Source organism: Quercus lobata, chromosome 3 (assembly GCF_001633185.2).
Source record: "Quercus lobata isolate SW786 chromosome 3, ValleyOak3.0 Primary Assembly, whole genome shotgun sequence".
Lineage (NCBI taxonomy): Eukaryota > Viridiplantae > Streptophyta > Magnoliopsida > Fagales > Fagaceae > Quercus > Quercus lobata.
Genome location: NC_044906.1, coordinates 21,682,722 through 21,704,566, shown reverse-complemented (window position 1 = coordinate 21,704,566; position 21,845 = coordinate 21,682,722). Strand labels below are relative to the sequence as shown.

The window sequence follows — 21,845 nt, the reverse complement described above, 5'->3', positions numbered from 1 at the left end:
ATTAATAAAATTCAAAGAATTTGTATACATTTATAACCTTTTTTTTAGAAACTATAGATATGGATGAATTTAAAAAGTCAAGGGAAATGTAGGAATTAAGAAAACTTTTCAATTTTTTTCACAAGACTAACTTCAATGCTGAATTACAAGAGTCAGATTCAATAAATTGGGTAATATGATTATTTGTCTCCACATTTAATTTGTCCAATATAAATCCTCATATCCTTTGAACTTAAATATTAAACATCCATAATTTCTCTCACAATATCTTTGGTTCCCTTTTTGAGAGGTATGTTAATTTCAAAAATATTATGTTCTTAAATATTTTTAAAAAAAAAATTTATGTATACATTTTTACTAAGTAGCATTGTAATGTGTTTAGGCAGGTTTTTCATATTATGTGTCAATTTAGATTTTTGGTTTTCCATATGATGCAAGAACTTGGTAAGGATTTGTAGTATTTTTGGTGTTTTGGCTGCTTTTAGTTCAATGAAAATTTGGAAGTTAAATTGTGATATTGTTGCGTCACTATGACATTATTGTTTATGTTGTTGTATCATGAAATTCTAGCAATTTTTATATCTAATTGATTAAGATGTCCTTCTTTCAATTTTCACCCTATTATAATTATAATCTCAGAAAATCAAACTTTTCTTAAGTTAAAATGTTAATTGGCCATAATTTTATCTCTCATATCAATTTTGAAACTAAAGGAAAAGTTGCTTTCATTGACATAAAAATTGTAGGTGTTGATACGGTGGAGATAGAGATTTTACTGGCATAAGAAATGTAGAAATTTGTATAGAATCTATATATAAAGCATAAATCATACAAGAAATATAGACAGGAACCACTAGGTTTGTAGGTGACAATGTGAACTTTGATTTAGTGACATTTGTTGGTTGCATGAATTAGAGGAATTTTTCCCTATGTATTTAGTTTGAATTTAGTTTTACTAGAAAATTACATAGATTAACTATAACTAACAATAATAGAATTCTTGAAATCAATGCGTCGTAAATAATTTCTTACAAAATTTATCAAAATGCCCCGCACAACGCGTGGAATATCGGCTAGTTGTGTTAATGGTGTTGCTGCAAAAATCCACTTGTGCACGCTACTTACACTATGAACACTTCTAGAAGATCACAAAGTAAAGGCACATTTCTCTCATTGTTCTCTAGTGAGTTGAGTTAGAAAAATTGATTAAAAAAATGAGTTTATAAAGGAATATTTAAATTGTCTTTTTATATTTAGTGACAAATAAATTTATAAGCTCAATATAGTAAAATTTGTAATACCTACAGCACTACTCATTCAATTAACTTTAAAAATGGGTGTTTTTTTTTTTTTTTTATTCTTTTCATTTTAAACGCATATGAGTTTTGCATGCTCAAAAGTCAAAACCTATGTGACATTTAAGGAGTTCAAAATAGAGTTTTATGATTGATATTCATTGATATTTGCACATCTTCTAAACCTTTTTTTTTTTTCCATCCTTGCATTTGGGAAGGAAGTTGAAGGAGACAAATTATAGAAGACTATGCAGCACGAAGACTGTGTAAATGAAAATTTCTCAAGGCCAACCATTCTGGTTGACAAAGGGGATACTATTTTTGTTAATGTACATAATCATGGGATATATGGAATCACCATCCACTAGCAATTTCACTCTTTCTTTCTCTCATATATGTTGGATGTTGGAGGAGAAATCATACAGTCCTCTGGTGGACCACGTTACTTGTCCACCATTCCACTAAAAAACTTCCATTTGTTTAAAATTGTTAAGTCAGTAATTAGTTTCTGTTTTTAAAAAAAAAAACTATAACTCAACAATTTTAAACATGTGAAAGTTTTTTAGTGGAATAGTAGACCACATCACTTGTCCATCATAAGAACTTTATAATTTTTCATGTTGGAGGGTTAAACTCTGTTTAGACTAAAATCTACTTGCAAGTAATAAATGAAAAACGTGCTTTGATGGTTTTCAAACCCGGGTTAACAGAGTTTTTATCTTTCTACTTTAACATAAAAAATTCATGTTAAAGTGGGATTAAAAAATATTTTTATTTATAATTTTTTCTACAAATAAAATTCATGTTAACGTGGGATTAAAAAATATATATTTATAATTTTTCTTCAAATAAAATTCATATTTTGGATAATAGTAAACAATACAATATTACCTCAAAAAAAAAATATACAATAAATGTGAAAGTCAAAGCACTTATTGGCAGCATGCGCAAAAATTTTCTTTATATTTTAATTAATATATGGGATTAAAACTAAATAATAATAATAATAATAATTACCATCTTTATCACACACGCTCTGCATATGCGATGAGACTCTTTTTTTATTTTGAGTTTAATGTAATTTTTCCATTTGAGTTTATCTATTTTTAGTAATGTTACACAGGAAGGAATTTTTAAAAAACTAAAATTTAGGATTCGAAATGAAGTAAACTGCTGGTTTAGTGTTTGCTAGTTTTTAGGAAAAAAAAATGTATCAAACGTGCATGGGATATATTGAAAATTGAGAATTCCAAATAAGAGAAGCCTTTTAAATAGTGATATAGATAATGTAGGGACTGGATTTAAGCACTATTCCTAAGAGATAAGTGAATGCAAGCCCAGCAAGCCCAATACAATAAATTTGTAGAGAGTGGATAGAAGAACTGGACTTTAATGAGTGTAACAATAGTTAGAGAAGATTTAGAGAATGAACAAGTAAAACAAGTATGGACTTGAGCAAGCAATTCAGTCCTCGACGCTAGTCCGAGGAGCTTCAATCTTATATATTTCTTGAGTGGCAATGGTAATGGTTACAAAGTTGGTTCAGATCGTTACAATGTGTCTTCTGGTAAAATATCTGATCCCTTTCCTCGGGGCTCCTTCTTCCTTATATACTACTTCCCTTCTTCATCTTCACCGTACACGTGCAGGTCGGATCTAATGTTGTTGGTCTTTGTCACATCAACCTCCTCTCAAAACTCTTAGGTAGTAGCTGTGAGTTTGAAAAGCCACTGCTCAAGTATCATTTCCACATTAATGCGGCCAGAGTGTTAGTTGTAGAGCATTTAATGTGGAGGCAGCAGTTTTTCCTGGAATTGCTCTACCGCCATGCTCCAGTGTGCTTACTTGTTGTACCTGTCTTTTTCCTTGGGGTGCTTTGGAAGATTGTCTTTGTCGATAAATCAATTTTCTTCTACCTCGGCTTTTACTAGCCAAGGACAACGTTGTCCTTGGCACAGTTTTCTGGGTCGCAATGATTATCATTGTCTTCTTCATACATGATTTTGGACCTCGGCATAGGCCTCAGGCCCAATACGAAAGGTGGATGTATGTCCCTCGGCTTTATGACCCCACAGATAATAATACCTCTTTTTTTAGAATAAATAAAATTAACATGTACCATTGTACCTAGATAATAGGGAAAATAAAAATAAAAACTTACTGAGAGGAAATAAAATTAATAGGTCTGACACTTGTTGTGGATTTTTTTTTTTTTTTTTTTTTTTAACTTTCCTTTGTTATTTCCAAAGATAATCATGTGGCTCTTACTAGAGGAAGCAAATGAAAGTTGAAACTTGAAATCAAATAAAAGAGGACAACAAAGCTAGACTATAGAGGACAACATAAAATAAAAAAGTAAACACCACTCACCGGTGGATACAAAACGGAGAAGAAGAACAGGGTTGGATTCATTCAGGATAAAACGGCAACCAGACGTGGTGGTGACCTGAGATTGATGGGTTTGTAAAGTGTGTTTGTTTCTTTTTTTTTAAGCCAAAATCTGATAGTGGCCGAAATTGACCAAAATGGCCGGAATGCCTCGAAATTGGTTGGAATTTGACTTGAAGTGGAACAAGTGGTATTACCATATCAAATTACATGCCAGTATAAGATATTCTAGTCGTTCCGGCCGGAATGAAATGAAATTAATAAGGCGAAACTAGAACGTTGGTCCCTTAAGTTTACCTTGTGTGCGCAATTGGTCCCTCAAGTTTCAAGCGAGCACAATTAATCCCTTAAGTTTTACAATTGAGTTGTATTGGTCCTTTTACTAACAGCCGTTAGTGATATTACTTACGTGGCTAACGGAACAATGACTTGGCATTATTTTTAATGACGTGCCTTTTTTTATTAATAAAAATTACAAAATAAATTTAACATAAGAAATTTGCACACCGGTAAAGGGGAGACTGACAGCCACCGGCAACAGCCCAAGACTAAAATCAAAATCAAAAAACTCTATAATTTCTTTTTCCGTTAAAAAGGTCATCACCTCAAAATTCACAAACCCAAAAAACAGTAACAACAAGAAGCCCCAATTCTCATTCTCTTCGTTCCTTTTGTTCTCTACGTATCTCTGTTAAAGCTTCTTCAGATTCCAGCAACTTTTTCGCCGACGATTCATTCGGCTTCTTCTCTATCATCTTCGTCAGATGCTTCTCTCTCCTCTGCGTCCCTTTGAATTTTAGCACCACCGCCATCGCTTTCACCGACAAACCCTTTGCCTCACCCATCCGTACCACTGATACCTTCGGAAAAAACAAAGCCTCCGATCTCAAAGACAACGAGCTTCCTCCTTGTACTGTGTGAGAACAACCATCAACCCCTGTCCCTGCCGCTAAACACGCCATCTTGGTCTTTGATCCTGTTTCTTTCTTATTGTTTCTGTTAAATCATTCTCTCATCCTATCATCTATAAAGAACTGGGGCTTCTTGTTGTTACTGTTTGTTGGGTTTGTGAATTTTGAGGTGATGACCTTTTTAACGGAAAAAGAAATTATAGAGTTTTTTAATTTTGATTTTAGTCTTGGGCTGTCGCCGGTGGCTGTCAGTCTCCCCCCTTTACCGGTGTGCAAATTTCTTACGTTAAATTTATTTGTAATTTTTATTAATAAAAAAAGCCATGTCATTAAAAATAATGCCAAGTCATTGTTCCGTTAGCCACGTAAGTAACATCACTAACGCCAATTAGTAAAAAGACCAATACAACTCAATTTTAAAACTTAAGGGACTAATTGTGCTCGCTTGAAACTTAAGGGACTAATTGTGCTCGCTTGAAACTTGAGGGACCAATTGCACACACAAAGTAAACTTAAGGGACCAACGTTGTAGTTTGGCCAATTAATAACAATGCTAAAAATTTGACACTTACAATAATAGCCCCCACCCCTTACAAAGAAAAATGAAATTACAATGTATATTAAACTTTCCTGAGTTTTTTTATTCAATTTATTTTTTTCCTTCTAATTAAATTGACATTTCTCAGGGGCAAACGACAATAAAGAGGCTTTAACATCAAACAAGAATCAATAATCTACTTGTTGAAACGCCCCTAGAAGACTTGGTCCTCGTTCATTAATAGGCATGATAATCATGCACAACATATTGTCAATTACTTCGAAGATTCTAAACGAATCTAGATCAAGGTCTGCTCCAATAAAACAAAATTTTAATGTTGGTAATTTTTTATCTCCACTTGGTATGACATTATAACAAAGGTCATATGGTACTAGGTCTGGTATCTCCATGGGATGCCAGTTACATGCCAAGAAGTATTTAATCATCTCTTCTTTGATAAGGTTATTACATATCCAAAATTCCTGCTATTACATTCTCACCTCCCATTTTTCGACTAAATTTAATATTTTGATTTTCATAGCCCATAACAAAAACTAAATCTGGGAAGCTTACAGATTCCTCATTGGAAGGGAATGTGAATGTGTCAATCGAAAGAATACCCTTAGTGGAACTAAATCCATTAATATATACGGACTCATAAAAGCACATGTTATTTTTACATATTTTGGGAACACAAAGGGGATGTTTACAAGCTGCAGCATAGTATGTTTCAGACTTACGGTAATCGAAACCTTCATATTTTAAGGGGAAACATATGGCGCACTTAGCAGCTTTGAACCCATGTATTATCGGTACCAGTATCCAATAGCAATAATGCAGAATATGGTGGTGTGCCAATGTTCATTTGAGCTATACAAAAATTTCCCAAGGAATACTCTATCTTAGGTTGTAGCGCTTCAATGCCTTGCTTTGTTGAGTTGATCGCATCTACAAAACCCATGGATTCGAAATGCAGAGCTCGAGCTTTAGAAAGCTTAGCAATTCTAAAGTGTTTTTCTAGTAGGCTTAGATTTTTTGGAAAGAGCATTGAATCAATAGAGTATCTTGGGATGAGCTTGATGCTAAAGCCATTGGCTCCAAGATAAGTAAGCATGAAAATGAGCAAGGCCAATAAGAAACAAAATACAATTGGTACATCAAAAAAGTTTCTAGTATACATTCTCCCACTCTTTGATTATGTGTTCAAAAATACGCCACAAGTTATATATAAGTGAAAGTTGAAACCACTTAGGTTGTGCATTAACTTTACAACGAATGTTCTCTCTTTATAAGGAAATGAAATTTTATTTAAAAACACAATGATTGGACTCTTAAATTCTTAATTAAAATATTTCTAAAAATAATTCATAATTAAAAGAAGATATATCTGCTAAAATAATGGGTTAATGACTACTAAACAGAGAGAGGAAAAAAAAAAAAAAAACTACCTTATAAATGATGGGTGTTACCTAATTATGTCAAGTTTAAATTTTATTTTATGACCATTAATTGTAATTCTTCTAATCAAACTCCTAAAAATATGGGTCTGCCACCTAATATATATTCATATATATATAAAGACAAATCTCTCATGAATGAGAGAAAAATTATGCAGTGTTAATCAAATTTAATTGAGATAGAATTTGATTAACACTTTCCTTTCAAATCTTAGTATTTCTTTATATTTTGATTCCACTCCTTTATGATTTATTCATTTAGTTCTAATCATCACTCATGAATGAGAGAAAAATCCTGCAAATTTTTCCTTTCAAGAAAGAATATTTTTAGCATTCTCTCTTTAATTTCAAATTTATTTGTAATTACTAATTTAGTCTTTCGACTAAATTCGTAATTCAGCCAACTTTTTTTTCTAGTAGATTAGTGCATTAAAAAAAAATTGGCATCATATTTGGAAAACCATATCATATCTTATCAATTAATCGAGCTCCTTAGTTCTTCCGTGAGTGACATGCATTTTTAATTGTTTATGTGCTTCTTAAAGTGGCCACTGTATTGTCAAGGCGATAAGCCAATGTATTGTCATTCTGAACGTTGAAATGTTACTTATTTATAATCTATAATATATAATACATATAAAACCAAAGACATTTCATATTTGATTGACCTTTTAATTTTGTACAACTTAAGTTTTATAGATTTAAGAATTTTATGCGTCATTATTCTAATATATATTTTTAATTGAATTTAGATTATATTTAATATTTAAAAATTTTATATTAGAATATTGCCACATCGTGTGTTATTTAAATGGTAGAATATACAATTCTATATATAAATACAATGGAAAAAAGTCTCTAACACCCCCCCTGAACATTAAGGTAGTGGTCAAGACACCCCTTAAACTATTATTTTGGCCAATTTACTCCACAAACTTCATATAACTACCAAATCACAACCTCTGTTAGTCACCCTCATTTATGACACATCAACATATTGGTTCTTTCTTGCAAAGGCGGGGTACGCGGTACTTAATATTCCTAAAAGCAGTTTTAGACTTAAAGTTAGCGCAAGCTTAGGATTACGCAGAACCTCTTAACAAGAGACGGAGGAGTTGCTACCTGTTTATAGGTCTGGGAACCAAAACATGACTCATGAAGGTCTACCTACCAAACTAAGTCTAGAATTAGGATATAGAATGGGAAGAGGTTAGGCATCCCAAGCCTACCCAGCTGTAACTATAGTCTTTGTGTATCGTTACTGGATAATGGTCGAATGAGATCTACCTAATGAACCTATGTGAACAAACAGATGCCTCTAAGCCCTAAAGTTCGTCTATAGCTCATGCGAGTCAAGATAAAACAAAGGCAAAAAAAGGATAATGTGAAAGGCAGTCAATCTTGTGAAGGTCAAAGGAATGTATAAGCATATGCACATCTAATCATGTGAGCATAGGAGCATGGGAACATGTAAGCATGTGTACATCCAAACATGTGAGCACAAGATGACCAAGCATGTAAACATTGAAGCATCTAGATATGTGAGCATGTAAACATGCAAGCATGTAAACATCCAAAGATGTGAGCAGATGAGCATGGAAGCATGTGAGCATGTGTGCATTCAAGCATGTGAACATATGAACATGTGAGCATCCGAGCACGCATACATCTTACTATCCAATCACCTGAGCATTTAAGCGCAATCATCAAAGCATGTGAGCACATGAGCATCCAACTGCATGAGCATGTAAGCATCCAAGCATAAACATATCATCATCCAAGTATGTGCGCATGTAAGCATTTAATCATCAAAGCATGTAGACATGCGAAAATTTAATGTCCAACCATCTTTTTTGACTTGCCAAATTCCCTTCCTAATTTAAAATCAATTAATTTCCAAAAGAAAATCTTTTAGAATTAAAAGAATTTATGATCACTTTCTTTTCAAAATCTCATCATTGAAATAGTTGACAAAAGATTTAATTCTAATTGATTAGGAAAGATTTTATCTTTTGAGTGCTATCTGAAGACTTCCCTTAAATTGACCAATCATTTTTTTTTTTTGGGGAAAAAACCAATCAATTTTAAATTCGAATTCAAATCTTCAAGACCAATGTCCAAGGAAATTATAATGCATGTCAATCATATTAAAAAAGGAAGAAAAATAAATCATGCAATCACATTTTAATCGTCATTCATTACCCAAATAAATGCAATCCTTTATTTCCAAACTCCATGGGGATATTCGGCTATGCATGTCCAGGCACAAGATTAAATTAGGAGACAATGCAAGGGAAGATACATTGGCTGTCATGTTTAGATATAAAAGGAAATAAACATTATCATGCAGCAAAGGAAACTAATAACACTTGATCAAATCCAAGAATTACTATATCACCTTAATATGCAAGACCACATTCAATGCCATTTGAATTGATGAAATTAAGCCATAGTATGTCATTTAGTCAAGTCCACGTGCATAAGTTTTAGTCGGAAACAAATCCTTGCCTATTCAAATCCTTACACATTTGATTATAAAAGACACTTCAGGAGGAAATGGTCAAAGCATCAAAATATGCAATATCTCACACAATAAATTCTAAACTAATGTACATCAACGAATTCAGGTAACGTGCTGGAGAAAACTTAATCAAAAGCCCTGACTAATCCTAATCAAATTAAAATGAAATTGTAAGCCACTTATTTTAAATGAAATTGCATTTTTTGTATTTATTAACTAAAAAGAAAAGAAACCAAACAAGGAGATATATACATACAAATAGCAAATTAAACCACATGAAAAAGAAATAAATATATATATATATATATACAACATTAGTAAAATAAAAAAGTAAATAAACAAAAAATAAAATAAAAATTGAATATGGGGTTTGCCCAGAAATGTGTATGCACCATTATGCTAGCGTACGCATCTAGGGTTCCAACCCGATTCCCAGGTTTGTGTCATGCATAGAAAATAGTAATGAAGCACATGTAAACAACATGTTATCACTCAAGAAAAAAATATCACAGGCTATATAAGAAAACAACAAAAAATAAAAAGAACATAAGACAATAATAAAACAAACTAGCCTCATCACACGTGCTTTAGCATGCAAAGAGGCTCTTTTCTTTTTTTAGATCGGGTTTACACATTTTCCTACAAATACTAAGCATAGACTCATGGCCTTATTTTTCACAATAATTTCATCCTACTTTATCTCTTCTATTTCCATGTCCTTACATTCTTGAACCTATCAGCATGGACAAACCTATTGCATTACAATAAAGTAAATAATTACACTTTTTAACCCGAAATTTTATAGTTCAGAGTTACAAAATAACAAAAAGAATGCAAAAAATAATAACCCGAAACTTTTTGCCTTTCTATTCACACATTTAACTCACTCATATACAACAAATAATAACTTTTAAGTAGAATAGAAAGGCAAAAAAAAATGGGAAAAAAAAGAAAAGAAAAGAAAACAAATAGGGTAAGAAAACGGTCCTAAGTTCCTTACTTTTGGTCCTAAGTAAATATACAACAGCTTCAATTGGTCCAATAACCCTAAAAATAGTTATTATACAATGATTACTATTTCAAATTCTTTTGTTACAATTTCTATAACAAATAAATCAAAATCAAATAAGCAATAAAAAAATAACCAGCACCAAGAGAATTACCTTGTAGGTCCTTCATTTGAGAGAGAAAAAGAGAGGTTTTTTTAAATTAAAAAAAAAAAAGATTAAATAGGAGGAAGGAAGACATTTATTTGTGTTTGATTTGTTTAGAAGGAATAAGGAGAGGTGGGAGTGCCTAATTTTAAGGAATATGGATAAGGGGTTATCTTTGAGAGAGAGACGAACCTAAGCAGTTAATACAGTGCCGGCTAGCTAAGCAGTCCCAAATCTTCCACAGAAGTGGTACGTTAATTAAGAACGAGAGAAGAAAATTGGTCAGGTCGGGTCAGGTTTATTCTTGGAAAACCTAAGATCCGATAAGTGTGCACATATGTGCATGTGCATGTGCAATTAGTTTAAATTCATTACATCGTTGGTGCAAGTGCTAAGATCACTAAAGGAAAATACGAGAAAGAATAAGTCATACTCCGAGCAGAAAGCTCCCACATTTGCTAGATTTGAGAGAAGTGATTGATAAAGAATGTATTTCCCACTAGCATAAATTTTAGAATAATTTGAGAAACGAGAATGGAATGGAAATGAATAAAAATAATAATTTTAGAATATTCATCACTTCTCTTGTTTGGAAGTTTTAATGGAAAGAATGAAAAGCCAACTCCCTTATTTGAGAATTTAAGTGAGAGTGAATAGAATGAGTAGGAAGGAACACTCATTCTTCTCTATTCCCTTAAAATTTCAAATTTTCATTCCCCCCTAAATTAGGAGGAATTTGAGAGGAATGAAATTAGATTTAATGAAATTTTTTACTAAAACTCTCAAAATACCTCTATATATTCAATCATTTAATTTAAAATAGAAATCTAATAGTAATATTGTTATAAAATAATTCCATTCATTTCCCTCTATGTTACTCCCAAACAAGATTACTTGCATTCCATTCCTTTTCATTCTTTTATTTTTAAAAAGCCAAACAATGTCACTTAATTCCACTCTATTTATTTCTCTTAAATACATTCCGCTCCATTCCTTTCCCTTCCTTTTTCGCCATTCCATTTCATTCCTTTATGTACTCCTAAACAAAGCCTAAAGGAATGAGCTAAAAAGAGAACAAAAACTAGAAACCCAAAGATTAAAAAAAAATTGTAAGTAATAACTTTTAAAAAAAGAAACCTAAAGATTAAATTATGAAACTCTCCTGCTAATGTATTGATGAACTCCTAAACGAAGCCTAAAGGAATAAGCTAAAAAGAGAACGAAAATTAGAAACCCAAAGATTAAAAAAAAATTGTAAGTAATAACTTTTAAAAAAAGAAACCTAAAGATTAAATTATGAAACTCTCCTGCTAATGTATTGGTAATACAAAAGATCTAACCAATGTATATGTCTTGAATAGGAGAGTTGTTGTCTGTCACATATCTGATTTAGATTCCTCTGGAATTACCGTCAAAGTGACCAAATTATCCTTAGCTCTTTTCACAGCCACTTTCATGGGTACTCCAACTCTGTCCCCCATTATTTCAATAATCTGCAACAATTCACAAATCATGTAGACCATCAGAATCATAATCATAAAAATAGTAAGCAACAAACTCAATTAGGCAAAAGCATGAGTTTTCTGAACCCAAACTCAATTAAATTGGAAATTTTTGCACACCACATGTATCATGTTGTATTCTCTCTTCCTTTTTTTCGGAAGGTAAGTTATATTCTCTTTCAATATCCTTTAGTTTCTCATCACAGACTTAAAATATTCTGACAATCAACACATTCAGTCATAAATCCATTATAAAGCCCTCGGAACCAGAATTCCTGCCAGAAGCCACTAAATTGTGGTTTAATCAAAGGAAAATGCATAAAAATCTAAGATTAAGGTTCTCCATTAATCATGAACTGCTCAAATTCCAGCCATTAAATATTTTAGTGTTTTTCACTTCTCATTGCAAAATGCATAATTTCCTCCTACTGACATCCATTAAGGTCCCAAATACCTCCTTGATGCTTTCAACAGGTTTCCCATCAAATTCAATCACAACATCGCCAGGACGAAATCCAGCACGATCAGCAGGGGATCCAGGAGTCACCTAGTAAAACAATCAGAAAACCATCAGAATGAGAAGATGCCTTTTTTCTTGATTTTTATCAACAACGTCATATCAAACCACAAATTCTATTTCACAGCATGGAATTAGTGCATATTCCTTCCATTTGTTAATATGGCAGAAGGAAACAGAATTCCTAAATAAATAAAATCAACTCACACGTCAAGGCACACTATTACAGATTTAATTTTAAATGGAAACATCTAAAATATATTTTGCCTACCACTGCTTTAGTGGGAAGCCACCCACTCAACCAGATAAACCCAACCCAAATCCTAACCTGGATCTGATTGACATTAACTAAAATCACTGTTAAAATATCAGTTCACGCAAACAAAAGACCAACCACAGCAAAATATATCTGTAGTTCCTTTTGAGCCTCTAGTCTTTTGGTCAGAGTAGGGTTCACTAGAAAGCACAGCATACTACCCTCAAAAGTCAGGCCCCATCCAGACCTTAAATCTAAACTAAGCCTCTGTCAAAACAAAGCAAAAGTCAATAAAAATATTTGGTCACAGACCCAATACCATTTTTCCCATCCTAGTGTGACAGACAAGGTTAATATCTTTGAAAGAGGGGGTGGGGGGAGGGGAAGCAGTTCACTATATCCATCCCAGTTTCTACAAACCAGTGATCGTAAACCCTACATGTAGCCAGCAAAAATCCATTGAGATAAGAATCTGAAGGGTAATTTTGCAAATAAGTAAAAAATTAATAAAACATTCATCACCCAAAAAGAACAAATTATTGTGATCTTAGATATATTTTCAAGTATAACATATAACCCTTCATAAAACATGGCCAAGTACATTATAATACAAAAGGGTATCTCATGGGACCACCCTCTCATAGCATATGGGACCCACAAATGTTGTGAGAGGAAGGTTTCATGAGACCGTCTTATAAGATATTTTTTTCATTTTGTTTTACAAAATAAGATTGGGGGAAGAAACAATTAGAGGACATACCATAGGTACGAGAACACCCTTATTGACATTTGGAAATGTGTTATCTCTTTCTTTAAGCTGTGCAATGATCATCTCGTTAAGATCAACCATTTTCAGTCCAAGCCAAGGTCGAACCACCCTTCTGCACAAGATTACTATCTATTACGTGTGCTCATACAGTTGTGATGCTTTCAAATGAATCCTTTTTTTTTGGGGATAAGTAGATGCTTTCAAATGAATCTTAAAAAGTCTTTTGGGATCATACAAGAAACCTAGAATAAAATCCTTCCTTTTGTGCACCCATACATTTTGAAACCACAATTTTTTCATCTACCTAAAACCCAAAAAAAGTATTTTGAAACCACAACCTCCCCCTCCACTCATTTTTGTGAGGAAGTGTCATTTCAGCTAGTGCTCTTTGGCAAAGTAGGTGATTAAACAACATGGGAAGAAGCCTAGAATAAAACCTTAAAGGGGGTTTAAGCCTACCAATATGTAGCTCATAGGACAATGCTCCAATAACCACAAAGAGAGAGAGAGATTGTCATGTATAGAAATTTCATCAATACCCCTTGTGACAGAAGCATCTATGAAATTTTAAGCACAAGTAGCTCCTATTGATTGGGGGAAGAATCAGAGTTGTCTGTTGTTTACACATCAATTGGGAGCTACAGGTATGTACTGAGTATTTCAACGCAGCTTAATCCACACTTTTTCTTCTTCTTTTTTCCTTCAGAAATTTACTCACACACAAAGGAAACACAAACCCCCAACCCCACCCATACCAAACTTAAGGGAGGGGAAGGTGCCACTAATCCATAGGACAATGGAAAAATTTAATCCAAATGTATAAATTGGAAATATCTTGACACACAATGAGAAAATGAAGGGTTTGATAAAATGTGGACAATATTTCATCAAACAAACTTTTGCAAGTGCACTCACTCAAGATTTAAAATCTGACAATAAATGAATTATTCCACATGAACACTATACAAACAAAATTTCCAATAAAGTGCTGATTTTATGCTTAAAATAAGTAGTCCCGTGCAAAAATATAAGAACATACCCACTTTTCTTGAAATGCTGTATAATTTTAAAGACCGAATCAACTGGTACAGCAAAACTCAGTCCATCAGCAGCAAGCACTTTCATAATATTTACACCAATAATTTCTCCATCAACATTGACAAGGGGCCCCCCAGAATTTCCCTGTGCCATATAAAGTAGAAAAAAACAATGTCAAGTACGTAACAAAGCCTCCAAGACTATATATATATATATATATATATAGATTTTTTGGCCCCAGAGAAGAAGGGAAGATTCAAACTAGTGACATTCATTTTATGAGGCATGATCCCTAACTGATAGTGCATCCCCTTAGGGTCATAAATTTAAATGAAAACGACTTCAACCATCTCAACTTTAAACCCTCTAAAGACACTTGTGTGCACGCACACACAGTCTTACCGCATTAATTGCACAATCCGTCTGTAAATACTCTCTCCGTATTCCGCCCAGGCCCAAGTCACTGCTTTTACGGTCAACACAACTACATCCAGAGGGAACAATATTAGACAAGGCATTAAGAATCAGTAATTTATAGATTCATTAATCTAAGCCCTAGCATGAGATCTATCATATTATACCAAAATGAAGTACATGACACATGAGGTCACTTGAGTGCCAACAACACATACTACCATAAATCTGTAAATGGTCCAAGAATTTTTGACAGGTAGACTCTCTTTTAAAACCATGTAATCCACATACACACACACACATATATAATGGATAAAAGTACATAGAAATTTTGTAATGTTTGAATTTATTCTGAATACCTTACAATACCAGCTGTGATGGTATTCTGAAGAGAAAGTGGACATCCCATAGCAACAACCCAGTCCCCAGGACGAAGCTTACTGGAAGAGCCAAGTGTTGCAGTCGGAAGCGGGGTTTTTGAATGTATCTTTACAATCGCAATATCAGAATGTAAATCAGCATTTACTACTGTACCTTCAAATGTCCGACCATCTTGCAAAGTCACATCAACCTGCAACAATTGTTCAGACATCAATATGAGGTGTATACCTCAGTACTAAAACTATTCAATGATATCTTAAAATTCTAAACAACTTAAATAAACAGAGAAATGATGAGTCCAATATATAAAGAAACTGATAAAGAAACAGCACGCATCGTACTGAAAGTTCAAAACTTAACTTTTTTCCTACTTATGTTGTGCACAACTTTCAGGGATAACATAGGCAAAGACAAACAATCAATGCATGCACTCTCCACACATCTACTTATCCATCAGATTTCAACTCTCAACCATTTGCATTGCTGAATGCTGGACCAAAACTACTAGAGAATATCATTATTACAAGTTATTAAGGGAGACAACACATACAAAGCACCAAAGACACTGACCTTTCCTTTGACTGAACCCCTCATTCCTTGAAAATCAACCACAACATGAGCACATGTTAAAATTGTACCATCCTGATCAATTATAGTTCCTGACCCTATACTCTTTCCATTAGTGATGCCATAGAAACCTATCAAACACAAAGATCACAAACAACTGTTAGATCCAATTTTTAAACAAATTAACTAAATCTCAAACATATACAACCACCCAAAATATATACCCTGTGGAACCGAAAGATTTACTACAGCAGGACCAACCCTAGCGGCAGCATTTGCAATTGTATCTCTCCCCAAACAATTGCAACATGGTTTGGGGTCACCTCCAACTGCCCCAGAATTGTCTTTCTTTATATCCGATGATGGAGCCGAACCAACTCTAGAAGAAAATAATGGAAGCATTCCTACAATTTCAAGCTCGAATTGAACCCAAAAACATATATATACATAAATAGGACACAATCTATTGCTAAATAAAATTTAAGAACAAACCAGGTTGCCATTGATCCGATGAAAGTAACGAAGGGCAGGGAAATATGTATTGCGTAATTCGCCATTGTAGCGATAGTGATTCCTGCAGAGCCACAGGAACCTTCACTGCTACATTTGCTCCTAAAATGTTATCATAATAAAAGCATATAAGATTTTTTTTTTTAATAAAGAACCAATTGGAATTGTTGTGGTCTGTTTGATTTAAGAACATACTAAATAAAACCCAATTCTCAGTTTTGTATTTTAAGAAAGACCCACAAAGAAAGAATCAAAATTTAAACTTTAGCTACATTTGCTCCTAAAATTTATCATAACAGCACATAAGATTTTTTATTTATAAAAAACCAATTGGAATTGTTGTGGTCTGTTTGATTGCAGAACATACTAAATAAAACCCAATTCTCAGTTTTCTATTTCAAGAAAGACCCACAAAGAAAGAATCAAAATTTTAACTTTAATACTTCTCAATTATACACAAAAAAAAAAAAAAAAAAAAAACAAAGAAGTGGTAAAAGAATCAAAACCCAGAAAAGAAAATTAGAAGCTTACTGGAATTTGAGTTGCTATTGGCATACAAAAGACCCGACCCGGCAGAAGCGATTGCTATGACGCGAAGGAGAGAGTTTCTATTGGAAACTGAGAGCTTTCTCTGCCACAAAATTGTTTCTGAAAAAATTAGATAAAAAATGAAAAAAAAAATTGGCACTGTGAGAATATTACTGAAACGAGGTTCGGAAATAAAAATGAGAAGATGAAACAGAAGAAGAGTACCAGAAAAATGGACATAGCTTCGATGAAAGCAGAAGACCACAAAAGAAAGAGCAGCTGTGCTTGATTCAAAACCCTAGTTAAAACCCGCGTTCTCGCTTTTTTTTAATTATTATTATTAGAAAAAAACTAGGAAGGGCCTATGGGCCGGTGGGTCATGTAGGATTTACTTGAGTCCGTCCAGTGAAAACTTTCAATATGATAGGCCGAAGTTTTTTCTTTTAAAAACAAACCCAAAAAAAAAAAAAAAAAAAACAAAATTAACCACAAAACACAAAGAAAGGAAAGGAATGTCCATCCAAACTATTCAATAATTTTTTTATATTCAATTTTAAAAATCGAATCTATTTTTTTATTTTTTTTATTTTTCATTATTATAAGACCACAATTATTTTTGAAATTATCTTACATAAATTATCATTTTTTCCATTACTCACAATTAAACATAACAAAGGGTTGTAAAAATAAATATAAAACTAATTATAATCCTAAAATTTTTTCATTTCAAAATTAAAAACTAAAAAAAAAAAAAAAATCTTTACATTTAAAACAAAGATTAGAGTTTAATTTTTATTATTTGATAATTGGAAAAAAAGGAAATTTAAAACTTAAATATCTTAAGCATCAACAAAATAAACTCAAAGCCCTTTACAAATAAAACATAAAACAAACACCTTACTTTATATTCATGTCTACTTATATTTCATACACAAAAAATCAAACAACAAAATTTCTCATAACCTTATCTCAACTACTAATCTAACTTGTTGTGATACATAAATACATAATAAAAAAATCAACAATGTGAACAACAAGCCCTTAGAATGATACTAATCTAATTATCTTAACAAATTATATAAAAAGATAATTTTATATAATTTTTAAGTACAAGGGTGATAGCATAGGAACCATTGAAACCAATTTTAATCTTTCATCATCTCATGATTTCAACATTAAACAACATCAATCCAAGTCACTTGGAACTAGAACAGAGAAGATTTTTCCATTAAATACTTCAAAATATACCCAACTACAAAATATTCACCAAATAACTACAAATTGAAAAATACCCACAACTACTAGTAGAACCTAAACCAACAAAAACCAAAAGGATCTCAAAGATTGAGATCATTATACATCAACAAAAGCAAAGCAACTACATTTCTATTTCATTATGTGGGAAATTTTCACGAGCCTCTAGGCCTTTTTGGGTGACTTGGCTGCCTTGGGGGTCTTCTCGCCAGCTTCAGTAGAAGCGTTCTTCTTTGGCAGCAGAACTGGGTTGATGTTGGGAAGAACACCACCGCTTGCAATGGTCACGCCCTGGAGGAGCTTTCCGAGCTCCTCGTCGTTCCTCACGGCGAGCAGCACGTGCCGCGGGTTGATCCTTGTCTTCTTGTTGTCACGTGCCGCGTTTCCTGCCAGCTCCAGCACCTGCATTTCAACCCAAAAAATCAAAATCATTAGAGAGAGAGAGAGCTGTTTGGATGCCGAGAAAATGTAGTACAAGAAAGGAATTTTGAATTTTGAATCTAAGAATTTTGTTTTTGTTTATGAACCAGAGAAAGCCTGTGACCTAAAAAATTCACTTTCCACAAATTTTCCTCAATTTTCTCGGTGTCCAAACAAATTTTAACACGAAAAATCAAGCCCAATTGTGTAGAGAGAAAACATGAAAAACGGTAAAAAATTTCATTTCCGTTTCCATTTTAATTTTTCTGTTACTCACAAACTAAATTTCACATTTCATCTTCCCCAACTTTCTGACCAACCAAACACCAGAAGGCCAAAACGCCTACCAAAATGTATTTGTCAGAGAGTGAGAAACAGTTTCAACAAACAGAAATATCCACTTTCCTTAAATTTTTCCGTCAGTTTCTGACCTACCAAACACGAAATCACAAAGAACACATTCAAAACGAACATATAGAGACAGAGAGAGATTTTCGGATCTGAGAGCGATACCTCAGCGGCGAGATATTCAAGAACAGCGGCGAGGTAAACCGGAGCCCCGACACCGGTTCTCTGAGCATAACGACCCTTTTTCAAAAACCGACCGATCCGACCCACCGGGAACTGGAGCCCCGCCTTAGTCGACTTCGACACCGCCTTCTTCCTATCTCCGCCTCTCCTTCCTCCCGCTCCCTTCGTCGTCGTTTTCGCTGACTCCATTTTTTTCTTTTTTTCAATTCGAAATTTTCAAAACAAAACGATTCGTTTTGGAGGGAAACTGAAAAACCAAAGAGCAAATCAACTATTTGGAACGCTTCGTTTTGAAACTAATTTTGGCGTGGAGTTGATGAGGTTTGGGGCTATTTATATAGGGTGGGGTTGTGCCACGCTGGCAATCCGAGTGATTTTGGTTTTGCCAATGAGATTGTTTTTAATTTATAAAATGACTGATGGGTAGTGGGGATCGGACGGTTAATATGTGCGACACGCTGGCGATCCGTGGCTTTTTTGTTTTGGCCAATGGGATTGTTTAGTTTGTTTCTCTTTGGGTGCGCGGAAGGGTGTTCGGATTGACTAAATGGTCCTTTGAGATTTTTCAAAATGACGGATGGGTCTGTATAGATCTGACGGCTGAGAGATTTTGGGTTGGAGAGAATATGATCTGACCGCTAATTATTGACATGCTGGCGATCCGCATGTGAGGCTGTTTTCCTGGGATATAAGATGCTGATCCAACGGCTGGAGATATAGCAAATGGGATTGCTTCTTAACTAATTTGGAATTTAAAATTAAGATAAGGTTAGGCCAAGCTTAGCCAATGTTTGGCCGAACATTAAGCCAAAATAAAATTAATTTAAGCTTCTATTACAGGAGTTAAACCAAATTAATCATCATTAATATACATATATTAGGGAAAGAATGATATTTAACTTGTTCACACTTAAATAAAGTGCATGGTTCAATTGGAATAATTGTAAAAAACAATATTATTAAATGAAAGATGGGATTTTGAGTCTTGATTCTACAAGGCTGTTAAGAAAATGTAATACTTCATATCAAATTCTAGTGCAATTAGAACTCTGGACAATCGGCAAAAAGTGGAGTGTAATTCACATTCTTAATTCAAATTCCATCTTAATATATTGTATGGATGTTTGTGTGCAATCATAGGGTTGAAAGAAAAATACATATAAGGGGACTTATGGAAATATACTATAGCCTATTTAGTGCTAATGCATAACAATAATTTTTTTAAGAAGAAAATTCAAATCATATTAAAAAGAGAAAATCGGCAATAGTCGGCCAGAAGTACATCAATCAGCTATGGAGGAACATCTTTTGTTTATACAGATAAACTACTAACATGTCTTACATGCCTAATTAGATTATGTGCTACAGAATTAACTTGTCTACAGGCATAAGAAAAAGAATTATAAGTAAAGGTAACTATAAACAAGCGAGCATCGATAATCAAGAGGCCAAAAGAGGCGAATGAGTCATCATTACTTTCTAAAGTTGTCATGACCACTTTCGAATCTCCCTTAAGAATGATGGAAGATAGGCCAATATATTGAGCAAAGGCTAACGCTTGAACAACAGCCATAGCTTCTACATCGGCCACCAAAGGGGGGAGGGGGACCTTTTTTGATAAAGAAGCGATGGTCAAACCCAAATTGTTCTGGATAATGATGCAGGGAATGTAATGGGTTATTTGTGTATGGTTTAGAAACAATGAAATGACTTGGTTGCTAATTAGAACACATTGATAGGTGGATAAGTACCTCTGCAAGAACATATAGTTCCAAATACCATACACAGTTGGCCAAGAGTACATCAGTCAAGTGTAGAGGAACATCCTTCATTCATATGAATAAACTATTGACATGTCTTGCATGCCTAGCTAGGTTATGTGCTACAAAATTAACTTGTCTACAAGCATGAGAAAAAGAATTATGATTAAAGGTAACTATAAACAAGGAAGCATCAATAATCAAGAGGCCAAAAGAGGCGAAGGAGTCATCATTACTTTCTAAAGTTGTCATGACCACTTTCGAATCTCCCTTAAGAATGATGGAAGATAGGTCAATATCTTGAGCAAAGGCTAACGCTTGAACAACAGCCATAGCTTCTACATCAGCCACCAAAGGGGGGAGGGAGACCTTTTTTGATAAAGAAGCAATGGTTAAACCCAAATTGTTTTGAATAATGATGCAGGGAATGTGATGGACTATTTGTGTATGGTTTAGGAACAATGAAATGACTGGGTTGCTAATTAGAACACATTGATAGGTTGATAAGTACCTCTACAAGAACACATAGTTCCAAATAGCATATACAATCAACCAGAAATACATCAATCAGGTGTAGAGGAACATCCTTCATTCACATAAATAAACTACTGACATGTCGTACATGCCTAGCTAGGTTATGTGCTACAAAATTAACTTGTCTACAAGCATGAGAAAAAAGAATTATGATTAAAGGCAACTCTAAACAAGCGAGCATCGATAATCAAGAGGCCAAAAGAGGCGAAGGAGTCATCATTACTTTCTAAAGTTGTCATGACCACTTTCGAATCTCCTTAAGAATGATGAAAGATAGGCCAATATCTTGAGCAAAGGCTAAGGCTCGAACAATAGCCAAAGCTTCTACATCAGCCCCCAAAAGGGGGAGGGGGACCTTTTTTTATAAAGAAGCAATGGTTAAACCCAAATTTTTTTGAATAATGATGCAGGGAATGTGATGGGCTGTTTGTGTATAGTTTAGAAGCAATGAAATGACTAGGTTGCTAATTAGAATACATTGATAGGTAGATAAGTACCTCTGCAAGAACACATAGTTCCAAATAGCATACAAAGGCTAACAATTCATTCAATTACCAGAACTGATTTACAATGAAAGAGCTTACATTCTGCTACATATAT

At 33.6% G+C, this 21,845-nt stretch overlaps 2 protein-coding genes and 1 pseudogene across 4 annotated transcripts; all 3 read right to left on the bottom strand.

The window, feature by feature from the left end:
• Positions 1-5,257: 5,257 nt before the first annotated feature.
• LOC115980556 lies at positions 5,258-6,304 on the bottom strand (annotated as a pseudogene).
• Positions 6,305-11,469: 5,165 nt separating this feature from the next.
• Positions 11,470-17,081, bottom strand: LOC115979955 (putative protease Do-like 14). Of its 3 annotated transcripts, none has more exons than XM_031102077.1 (11): positions 16,972-17,080; positions 16,750-16,849; positions 16,201-16,320; positions 15,933-16,112; positions 15,712-15,839; positions 15,120-15,331; positions 14,749-14,830; positions 14,348-14,490; positions 13,300-13,420; positions 12,221-12,313; positions 11,470-11,757 (listed from the first exon to the last, which is right to left on the bottom strand). In XM_031102077.1, the coding sequence occupies exons 1-11, from the start codon at positions 16,984-16,986 to the stop codon at positions 11,641-11,643; spliced, it is 1,311 nt and encodes a 436-aa protein (XP_030957937.1). In that variant the 5' UTR covers positions 16,987-17,080; the 3' UTR covers positions 11,470-11,640. The 3 variants fall into 3 exon arrangements, with proteins under 3 accessions (XP_030957937.1, XP_030957938.1, XP_030957940.1); XM_031102078.1 differs by having other exon boundaries at positions 11,471-11,757; positions 16,201-16,282; positions 16,750-16,866; positions 16,972-17,081; XM_031102080.1 differs by having other exon boundaries at positions 11,471-11,757; positions 16,201-16,282; positions 16,972-17,077.
• Positions 17,082-17,945: 864 nt separating this feature from the next.
• On the bottom strand, positions 17,946-19,269 carry LOC115979956 (histone H2A.1-like). The gene is made up of 2 exons (XM_031102081.1): positions 18,934-19,269; positions 17,946-18,402 (listed from the first exon to the last, which is right to left on the bottom strand). The coding sequence occupies exons 1-2, from the start codon at positions 19,138-19,140 to the stop codon at positions 18,166-18,168; spliced, it is 444 nt and encodes a 147-aa protein (XP_030957941.1). The 5' UTR covers positions 19,141-19,269; the 3' UTR covers positions 17,946-18,165.
• Positions 19,270-21,845: the final 2,576 nt, after the last annotated feature.

Coding starts and splice junctions, on each gene's coding strand:
- LOC115979955 (XM_031102077.1), bottom strand. Junction 16,321..16,749: donor CAATAGCAACTCAAATTCCA/GTAAGCTTCTAA, acceptor ATAACATTTTAG/GAGCAAATGTAGCAGTGAAG. Junction 14,831..15,119: donor ATCACAGCTGGTATTGTAAG/GTATTCAGAATA, acceptor CTCTGGATGTAG/TTGTGTTGACCGTAAAAGCA.
- LOC115979956 (XM_031102081.1), bottom strand. CDS start 19,140: ATGGAGTCAGCGAAAACGACGACGAAGGGAGCGGGAGGAAGGAGAGGC. Junction 18,403..18,933: donor TTGAATATCTCGCCGCTGAG/GTATCGCTCTCA, acceptor GTTGAAATGCAG/GTGCTGGAGCTGGCAGGAAA.